General features: G+C 42.4%; 1 protein-coding gene across 1 annotated transcript in view; it reads right to left on the reverse strand.

Annotated features, from left to right (window-relative positions):
- Positions 1–11,044, reverse strand: part of LOC145343699 (transmembrane 7 superfamily member 3-like) — a 37,497-nt gene extending 26,453 nt beyond the window's left edge. The window contains exons 1-3 of the mRNA XM_080189900.1: positions 10,884–11,044; positions 4,535–4,689; positions 3,276–3,411 (exon numbers count right to left, since the gene is read on the reverse strand). Coding sequence (XP_080046026.1) covers positions 3,276–3,411; positions 4,535–4,689; positions 10,884–10,992 — 400 coding nt within the window. The 5' untranslated portion in view covers positions 10,993–11,044. The remainder of the gene's footprint in view (positions 1–3,275; positions 3,412–4,534; positions 4,690–10,883) is intronic.
- Between the last annotated feature and the right edge of the window lie 225 nt (positions 11,045–11,269).

Below are 11,269 nucleotides of genomic sequence, written 5' to 3' on the forward strand. Positions count from 1 at the left end.
GCCAGCTGACCAGGTAGACAATGTAACCCATGGCAAAATGATGTGATGGTCAGCTGACCCAGTATAAACAGAAAGCAGGTGGTGTGTGTGAAGAGCTTGTAGGATGACCCAGAGTGTGGCCTGAAGTTCTTTTATTAACCCTTTTTCTTTGATTTACATTGTGAAGCAAGTTGTTATATTGCTTGCACCTGAAGTATCCTTATAGAGTGGGGGAAGGGGCTCAGGTAAGGTACTCTGTCAGAGAAAGTCAGTGCAGACTCGATGGGCCAAATGGCTTCCTTCTGCACTATTGGCATTCTGTGCTTCTATGATCATTAACATTTCCTTAATCTGGTTACAGTCATAGAGATTTACAACATGGAAACAGGTCTCCGGCCCAACTTGTCCATGCTGCCCAATTGCCCACTCATGGCCCATATCCCTTTAATACCCATCTTACCCATGTACCCATGACAATTGTACCCAGCTCTTGTTCCAGACACTCACCACCCTCAGTGAAAAAATGCTCCTTTGGACCCTTTTGTATCTCTCCCCTCTCACTTTAAACCTATGCCCTCTAGTTTTAGACTCCCCAACCTTTGGGAAAAGATGTTGACTCGCTCCCTCATCTCTGCCCCTTATCTATTCCCTATACTAGGATGTTTTGCTACATTTAAGGTGCAGTTATAAATATAAACCATAGACTGTGGAAGGAAACCGAAGCACCTGGAAGAAACCGACACAGACATGAGGAAAACACAAACTCCACACAGACATCCAAGACCAGAATTGAACCTGGATCCCTGGCACAGAGGCAATTTTGTTAACCACCATAGCTAAACCAGGAAATGATACTTACAATAGTGAATTCAATGTCAAATTAAGTATAGAAAGTAAAATAAAGCAAGGGAAAGGTTGCATCAAAGGGATTAAAAAAAGGAAAAAGGTAACGTGAATAATTCAAATTTGAAGGAATGACACTCCACTTTTCTGTGCCAAAGAGGTCAATTGGCACTAATTAAGACTTGTCACATCTTTTAAAGCATATGGAATGGGCAAATACCAACTTGTTCTGGCAAGTGTTCCAGATCAATGTTTTTGAAAGAAGAGTTGAACACAACATGGTTCAAGCACGATTTTTGGAGAAGCAGAACATACAGTCAACAACCTTGAATTCGGTTTTTAACCAAACAGCCCTAGACATTAGGATGGGTCTGCTGCTGTGAGTAATAGGCAGTTGTGAGATTTGCGGCTTTGACATTTCCCCCCCCTTGTTAGTCACCCTGACTAAATATCACACTCAGAGGTGACAATGCAGCTTCTTTCTTTTAGTTGGACAAGTTGTTTGAAGTTTATTTATCAGTGTGACAAGTAGGCTTACATATAATATTGTGAAATGTCATAAGATGCTGCACTGGAATAGATTTTAAGGAGTATTTTAAAAAAGGCGCAAGAGAGAAATCCAAACCAGAGATTTTTTAAAAAATGAAATTCTATGCATTACTAAGCAAGGAATGAATTTAGGTACCTAAATACGGCTGACGGGTACCTTTTATGGGTTTTGCGCACAGATATGCACCCTTAATGACTTACCGGTATAGTAATTCAGGCTGCAGAACAGGACAGTACCTTAAACTCCATTTGTGGACAAAGCCCAGTCCACTCAAACCAGCCTCCCATTCATTGACACTGTCTACATTTCCCACTGCCTCAGAAAAGCAGCCAGCATAATTAAGCACCCCGCGCATCCCAGACATTCTCTCTTCCACCTTCTTTCGTTGGGAAACAGATACAAAAGTCTAAAGGACATGTACCAACCAACTCAAGAACAGCTTCTTCCCTGCTGCCATCAAATTTTTGAATGGACCTACCTCACGTCAAGTTGATCCTTCTCTACACCCTAGCTATGACTGTAACACCACATTCTGCATTCTCTCCTTTCCTTCTCTGTGAAAGGTACACTTTGTCTGTATAGTGCACAAACAATACTTTTCGCCATGTACCACTAAGCCAAACCAAATAAAAATAGTCAGGCCTGAATAGCTGACCTGCTGCAGCTTGTCAGTCAGAGAGGGAACAAAGTCAACTGGTTCCTACAGTAAACCAGCTATTTTCCAAACTCAAAACAAAAGCCAAGGAGGTGAATTTCTCTCTTTTCCTTGCAATTTTGTCTAGTTCTGAATGTTTGTCCAGTAATGAAGTTCCTTCAAAAGTAAAGGCTGTTCTTATTACTGCCCCATCATAATGTCTTGAGCTGCTCAGTTAAAAACTGAATTCAAGAGGTTGTTGTCTGTATGTTCTTCTCCTCCAAAAATCGTGCTTGAACCATTGGAGTATAATGTTGGCAAGTGTGAGGTTATCCACTTTGGCAGGAATAATGGTAGGAGGGATTACTATTTAAAGGGCGAAAAGCTGCAGCATGCTACAGTGCAGAGGGACCTGGGGGTCCTTGTGCATGAGTCGCGAAAACCCAGTCTGCAGGTGCAGCAGGTAATCAAGAAGGCAAATGGTACGCTGGCCTTTATAGCGAGGGGGATAGAATATAAAAGCAGGGAGGTCTTGCTGCAACTGTACAGGGTACTGGTGAGGCCACAGCTGGAGTACTGTGTGCAGTTTTGGTCGCCACACTTGCGCAAGGATATTTTGGCCTTGGAGGGAGTGCAGAGGCTGATACTGGAGATGAGGGGGTTGGACTATGAACAGAGACTAAATAGACTGGGTCTGTACTCGGAGTTTAGAAAGATGAGGGGGGATCTTATAGAGACATATAAGATAATGAAAGGGATGGATAGGGTAGAGGTAGAGAGATTCTTCCTGCTTAGAAAGGATAGCGGGACTAGGGGGCACAGCCTCAAGATAATGCGGGGGGTGGGGGGGGGGGGGGGGAGCAGTTTAGATCAGCATGGAGGAGGAACTTCTTCACTCAAAGGGTGGTGAATCTCTGGAATTCTGTGCCTGTTGAAGTGGTGGAGGCTACCTCACTGAATATATTTAAGTCACGGGTAGATAGGTTTTTGACAGACAAGGGAATTAAGAGTTATGGGGACAGAGCAGGAAAGTGGAACTGATCCACTTCAGATCAGCCATGATCTTATTGAATGGCGGGGCAGGCTCGAAGGGCTAGGTGGTCTACTCCTGCTCCTATTTCTTATGTTCTTATGTTGTTCAACTCTTCTTTCAAAACAGTAATAGGCCCGTAACTTGTCCATACTACACCCAAAAGACAGAAGCTTGGCCAGCCTTGAACTACAGTTTTCTATAAAGGGAAGGCAAGAAAATTATTCCGGTTTATATACCGTGAGCTGCGTAGGAGAGAGCAAGCAATTCTGCTGTCACCACTTCGTCTCCAGCTCGAATGTAGAATGATGCGGGCGTCAACATCAGCACTACACCAGCACTGGAACTCCTATACGATGCATCTGCAGGAAAGGACTGAGACACAAAAAGGATCAAGTCAACTTAAAATTTGTAACTAACAGGTAGGCATTACGGGAGGGATTTTCCGGCCGCTACGATTCCCACGGCAAGCAAGGCGGGAAAAGTCCATCCCGCGTGTCTGCCTTAAATATCAATCAGCGATGCAGGATTCACAACCGCATTAACTACCACTATTAAATTTAAATATTCTTAAATTTGGATGCTTAATGAAATTCAAATTGTCCCCAGCTATCAAATATGGATAACAATCAAACAAAAACCTTCAGAATATGAAAAGTAAAGTAAAAGTATAGTTTATTTAGTAGTCACAAGTAAGGTTTACATTGACACTGCAATGAAGTTATGGTGTAATTTCCCTAGTCGCTAGAGTTCTGCACCTGTTCAGGTCAATGCACCTTACCGGCACGTCTTTCAGACTGTGGGAGGAAAGTGGAGGAAACCCACGCAGACACAGTGAGAACACGCAAACTCCACACAGGCAGTGACCCAAGCCAGGAATCGAACCCAGGTCCCTGACGCTGTGAAACAGCAGTGCTAATCATTGTGCTACTGTGCCACCCCTAATGCTGGAGAAATTCAACAAGTCTGACAGCATCTGTGGAAAGAGAATAGAGCCAATGTTTCGAGTAGCCGGGATCCTAACTCGAAACATTGGCTCTGTTCTCTCTCCATACAGATGTTGTCAGACCTGCTAAGTTTCTTCAGCATGTTCTGTTTCAGGTTCCAGCATCTGCAGGGTTTTACCTTTAACCTTCAGAATATGTTGGTTGGTAATTTTATTTTGATGTCCACATGTTTGGAGAACTCATTCACAGGGTAGGTCTGACCCCAACCTGAGCAAATTGGCTTACATTGCAACTGGTTCAAAAATTCCACTTATATTTTGCTCACAAATTCAATAAAGAAATTGAGATTGCCCTCAATAGATTATCTCCCATATACTTTCTGAAGGTTCACTGGAGTATCAGAACAGTATAAAAACTTTTATTTAATTAAAAAGTGAATTCAAAATCTACATGCATCTGATAATTCGTGCCATCTCAATCTGGCAAGTGTTTGAACACTTTAGGGTGTTCAAATAGATGAGGCCACTCCCTTAGGAGAGATCCTTTCTTACCTTAGAGAGGGATACGGTCACATTCTGTGCGTGAGTGTATACTTGGGCAACCACAAAAGCGGTCTGGTTACTAATGTTTGTAATCACAATGCGTTTACATTCGTTGGGTTCCAGTAGAATTGAAACTGGCTCCAAAAGAGGAATTCCAACGTAACCTGCAGAGAGAGAATTAAAAAGCACAATCATATCACTGCTATTCCTTTAGTTGTGATATTTTCTCAAGACATATTTCAATGGTAAACAATATTAATTTCTTTATACAGCCCAGTCACAACTTGGATAGTGGTGGCACAGTGATTAGCAATGCTGCTTTACAGCACCTAGACCCAGGTTTGATTCCCAGCTTGGGTCACTGTCTGTGTGGAGTCTGCACATTCTCCCCATGTCTGCATGGGTTTGAAAGATGTGCTGTTTAGATTTATAAAGTTAAGGTTTATTTATTAATCACAAGTAGGCATACATTAACACTGCAATGAAGTTATTGTGAAAATCCCCCAGTCGCCACACTCCGGCGCCTGTTCGGGTACACGGGGGGAGAATTTAACATGGCCTTTACACCTAACCAATACATCTTTTGGACTGTGGGAGGAAACCTAAGCACCCGGAGGAAACCCATGCTGAAGCAGTGAGAATTGGGGTGCATTGGTTATGCTAAATTCTCCTTCAGTGTACCCGAACAGGTGCTGGAGTGTGGTGGCTATGGGATTTTTCACAGTAGCTTCATTGCAGTGTTAATGTAAGCCTGCTTGTGACACTGATAAATAAACTTAAACTTCCTATTGTGCCACAGTGCCGACAAGTAGAACACTTTCATTTTCTTCTTAGAAGGAGGTGCTAAAGTTCATTTTTACAATACAACAGCTGAATATAGCAGACGTGATCGAATACTGTCTGCCCCAGGATAAGAAAGAATCAGTCATGAAAACATGGCTGAAATCAAATATATCTGAAAATAAATATGGGGGAATAATAATAGTTCACTGCAGATAACAGCTTAGAACCACAAAACATAACAGCACAAAATAGTCTTGACAACATGATTTTAAAGATTGTTCTTTTGTGGGTAAGAATTATTACTGATAATGTCATGTGGTGCAACAATGATTATAGTCTTTGAAAATATAACTTGCATGTTTAGAAGGGTAAATTTGAATCTATAAAAGTGCTAGTGATAGGAGAAGGGTATTTTGTGTAGGATTTATGAAGATGTTCAAGGTGATGGTTCACCACCACTTTCAAGGGCACTTAGGGTTGGGCTATCGGTGCTGATCTAGCCAGGGATGCCTATATCCCATGAACCAAAGAAGAGAAGGATTATTGCTATAGGATCTCAGTATACTGAGTATAAAGGGTGGTGAATCTCTGGAATTCTCTGCCTGTTGAAGTGGTGGGGGCTACCTCGCTAAATATATTTAAGACACGGGTAGATAGGTTTTTGGTAGGCAAGTGAATTAAGGGTTATGGGGAGAAAGCAGGAAAGTGGAACTGAGCCACCTCAGATCAGCCATGATCTTATTGAATGGTGAGGCAGGCTCGAAGGGCTAGATGGCCTACTCTTGCTCCTATTTCTTATGTACTGTGAGCAGCACAGTGAAGAATTGCTTTCATTTTGGTCCAAGTCTCTATCGAAGAACATACAAGGATCAGGCTGTAATTTTTTATGTTTCAGGAGAAAGTTCATTTCTATATGTAGTCTATGTCTGGAAGGAATGCAGCTCAGATGCTGGGAGAGCAGAATAATTACTCATTTCACCTTGCAAGTGGTTATGTTAAGTGGTTAATAGACTTTTGTTTACTTAAGTTCCCCTAGGACTTCAGATGACAGTGATTGACAGGGTCATGTGATACTGTGATTTATGCACAGTCTTGGATCTGTAGCAAAAAAAAAGACTTAGTTGGAGTTTGGCTATTTTTAGTTAGGAGAACTTTGCAGGCTTGTGAAAGCTTCATCTCTCTGAAAACTCCAAGGCTGCCTAAATTCATTTTGGAAGTATATTCGTGATTGCCAACTGTAAGCTTTCAAGATGAATGCTTATTTGGAATTGAAATAAATGATGAATTAAAAATTAGAGTTGTTTCTTTTCAGCTTTAGACACATTGTTCAACAGTGTGATGTTAGTGTAACTTTAACAAAGTTTTTTTTAAAGAAAAAATGATTTCTGCAGCTCTCAGCTTCAGTAATGTAACTAAGAACATAAGAACATAAGAAATAGGAGCAGGAGTAGGCCATCTGGCCCTTCGAGCCTGCCCCGCCATTCAATAAGATCATGGCTGATCTGAAGTGGATCAGGTCCACTTTCCCGCCCTCTCCCCATAACCCTTAATCCCCTCTCTTATCAAAAACCCATCAACCCGCTTCTTAAAAATATTTAGCGAGGCAGCCTCCACCACTTCAACGGGCAGAGAATTCCAGAGATTCACCACCCTTTGAGTGAAGAAGTTCCTCCTCAACTCCGTTCTAAACCGCCCCCCCTTTATCTTGAGGCTGTGCCCCCTAGTCCTACTGCCTTTTTTGAGCGGGAAGAGTCTCTCCACCTCTATCCTATCCATCCCATTCATCATCTTATACGTCTCAATGAGATCTCCCCTCATTCTTCTAAAGTCTAACGAGTACAAGCCTAGTTTATTCAGCCTCTCCTCATAGCTCAACCCCCTCAACTCCGGTATCAGCCTAGTAAACCTCCTCTGCACTCCCTCCAAGGCCAAAATATCCTTGCGCAGGTGCGGCGCCCAAAACTGCACACAGTACTCCAGCTGCAGCCTCACCAATGCCCTATACAGCTGCAGCAAGACCTCCCTACTTTTATATTCAATCCCCCTCGCTATGAAGGCCAGCATCCCATTCGCCTTCCTGACCACCTGCTGCACCTGCAGGCTGGGTTTTTGCGACTCATGCACAAGGACCCCGAGGTCCCTCTGCACCGTCGCCTGCTGCAGTTTTTTGCCACGTAAGTAATAGTCCTTCCTACCATTCTTCCTACCAAAGTGGACCACCTCACACTTGCCAACATTAAATTGCATTTGCCATTTCCTGGCCCATTCGCCCAGCCTATCTAGATCCTTCTGCAGACTCTCCACACCCTCCGCACAATTTGCCTTTCCCCCAATCTTGGTGTCATCAGCAAATTTCGACACCCTACACTCGGTTCCCTCCTCCAGATCATCTATATCAATGGTAAATAGCTGAGGCCCCAGCACCGACCCCTGGGGCACCCCACTAGTCACCAACTGCCAATCTGAATAGCAACCACTGACCCCCACTCTCTGCCTCCTATTTGACAACCAATCCTCTATCCACGCTAACACCCTACCCCCAACTCCATGTCCTCTGACCTTCTGCAGTAACCTCTTGAGGTACCTTATCAAACGCCTTCTGAAAATCCAGAAAGACCACATCCACCGGCTCTCCTCTATCCACCGCCCTAGACACATCCTCATAGAACTCCAGTAAATTTGTCAACTGTTGCCAGTTTGACTGAAAATGTCCTTTTATTGCTAATTAAGTGGCTTAAATGGTGTTGTTTGTGTTTACTCTGGGATTAGTTTTACAATCTTGCATAGTTAGGAGGAAGGTTGTGTGTTTTTGGACAGTTTTTTTCCATTTTCAGTTGGGAGTCGCATGTTTGAATTTTAGTTTTTAGAAGGGACAGCAAGCTAAAAATGTTTTCCCTCTCTCCCTGTTTTAAAAATTTTGTTGGTTAGCTAGATCTTGTTTTCCTGAAAGGTGAAAATCTGCTGTTGTTGGGGGCAGGACCAGAGTCTCTCTGGTGTTTTGGGAAGCTGTCTTGTCCTCAAACTATTCAAAGTGAACCCAGAGAACTACAGACTTCAACCAAAGTTTTCAGTTTCCAGTATCACTTGAGCAAAAGTCTGTGCTGTGTTAAACCTGTGAAAATGGTCTAACGTCTATGGGATTGGTTTGATTGGAACATTATAGATATCTTTGTTAAAGGTTATATATCATGGTTGTTAGTAATTTATAAAAGTTCTTGCTAATTTTCTTACTATGCATGTTAAGTATACTCTTAAATAAATTTTCTTTGATAAAAACTCCCAAGTGCATCATTTGAATCATACCTGAAGTGAAACCCATCATGCTTATCCTAGCCAAATTCAAGAGGCAAAACTTATGATCCAGGTGGGCTCCATACAATATTTTGGAGTTTCTGACTTGAACCATAACAACAGTTAGAAGTTAAGCTGCTTCAGATTGTTAGAGTTATACATGAACTGTGTTAAGAATAAAAAGCTTGTTTTGCTAAAAGATCCCTAGTTTGTCAGTGGAATCACTCCTGGAACGAAGCACACTTTCCTCACGTTTGTGCCAAAATAGAAAAATTACTATGGTCTAGTCTGGCTTCATAATGCAGTTTGGGGTTCTCACCTGAGACTCCAACACAAGTAAACAAAAATAGACACAACAGCAAAGCTTTAAACAGTACTACATTCATAAGAATGGCTGCAGAAGTATTTTTCACAATCTGGAAGGTTTATTAGTAGCACTGTCAAAGACAAAGACCATGGGTTCAACACTACTCCCAAATTTTAGCACAATCTAGATTAACTCTTCAATTAGACTGGTTTCCTCTACACTGACACTATAGTTAAGAAAGTCCAGCAATGCTTTTACTTGCTCAGGATGCTTAGAAAATTTGGCATGTCCACTACGACTCTCACCAATTTTTACAGAAACACCATAGAAAGCATCCTTTCTAGATATATCACAGTTTGGTATGGCTCCTGCTCTGTCCAAGATCACAAAAAAAACTACAAAAGGTTGTGAATGTAACCCAGTCCGTCATGCAAACCAGCCTCCCATCCATTGACTCTGTCTATGTTTCCCGCTGCCTCAGAAAAGCAGGGACCCCATGCATCCCAGGCATACTGGTCAGAATTTTACCAGCCCACCCACCACAGGAATCGGAGCAGGAGCAGGGTGGAACGTAGAAAGGTCCATTTTACGGTTTTGGGACAAGTGAGGTTAGAAGATCCCATCCAATCTCTTCCACCTTCTTCCGTTGGGAAAAAGATACAAAAGTCTGAGATCACGTACTGACTGACTCAAGAACAGCTTCTTCCCTGCTGCCACCAGATTTTTGAATGGACCTACCATGTATCAAGTTGATCTTTCTCTACACCCTAGCTATGACTGTCACACTACATTCTGTACCCTCTCCTTTCATCAACGCACAGTATATTTTGTCTGTATAGCACACAAGAGCAACTAGGGGAATTTCACAATAACTTCATTGCAATGTTAATGTAAGCTTTACTTGTGATTAATAAATAAACTTGGAAAGAAACAACACTTCTTTAACCAATACATGTGACAATAATAAATCAAATCAAAGAGTGCAGTGTCACATTGAGCTAAGACTTTAAACTGCCCACTCTGCCTTCTCAGGCAAATGATCTCACTGCACTGTGCAAAGTAGCATAGTTTTATTAATCCACCTGAAAACAGGGCTCACATTAAAAATAAACATTTTCATAAATGCCATCTGGAACCTAATTTTAATTGTAGGAAATGACTTAAACTAAGTGAACCATTGAATGGTTACACTGGTGCCCTTGACTCTGTTTTATAATTGAACATTTAATATACAAAAACTGAAAAACTTGCTCATCAGCATTGGTACAACTATTGATATACAAAAGTAGTCGGCAAAGAAAAAGCCCCACCACCCTCCCCATTATTTCAATCACAGCCACATTTGTCAGTAGGACCAGCTTAGGGACATTTCTTTTTTTTTTAAAACAAGGAGAGCGGTCACGAAAAAAAAAATCAATTCATGTCCCACACAGTTTACATTCAAAATTACTGGTCTTCGTGCGCTATGGTCCAGGCAGGCAAGTTCACAGAGACTGTACTGACGGCATTAAGACACACACACACCCACACAAAACTCTGATGGGAACTTGCCAAGTTTGAGCTTCAGACAGATCTCCCGAAGCAGGTTGGGCGTGTTATAAAACTCACTACAAATTAGCTCAAATTATTTCTTCCTGAGTCCCTGATATGTTCTTTAAAAAAGAGCGTAGCGAAAGGCACGATAGTCGATTAAAGAATAAAGTAGAAAGTAAACAACGAAGACTGCAAGTCACCAAAAGTTCAAACCCCCAAGTCAAAAAGTTAACAAACTTATCAATAATTAATTGGGGGCAGATAATAAGAATACTGACAAAGTGGTATCCCTTTGACTCGATTTAAAATGCAAAACAAACTTAGGCAGTTAAGGAGGAGGAGGAGGAGGAGTTGGTGGCGAAAGGGAAGCTGTACACCAACCAAAGCGGAAGAGGTGCCCAGAATGGACTGCAATCCACCCACTGCAGCCGCCAACATGCTCACCTACAGCGGTGCTGGGAGCCTGGGTCCGAGCGCTGCTGTCGCTGCCGCTCTGGGCAGCCAGGGCTCCGCTCAAAGTCAACAGCAGCGCAGCTATACAGTACACCCACATCCTTCACTCTCCTCTGGCTAGCCTTCAACTCGCAAGCAATCTGTCACGCACTGCTCCCATTAAACCACTCCCACAGCACGTCACATCCTGAAATTTACAAGCCTGTTCCTGACGTGACCACGTTATTTCTTATTCCTGTCTTTAAGGTCAACCTAAGTTATTTGATCGGTTAATGGACTAACCATATATTAAGGTGATCTTTCTCTACGCCTTAACTATGACTGCGTTGGACTGGGGTGGGCACAGTAAGAAGTCTCACAGCACCAGTTTTCTTTTG

This window comes from Carcharhinus amblyrhynchos, chromosome 6 (genome assembly GCF_965287045.1).
Source record: "Carcharhinus amblyrhynchos chromosome 6, sCarAmb.v2.hapA, whole genome shotgun sequence".
Classification (NCBI taxonomy): Eukaryota; Metazoa; Chordata; class Chondrichthyes; order Carcharhiniformes; family Carcharhinidae; genus Carcharhinus; species Carcharhinus amblyrhynchos.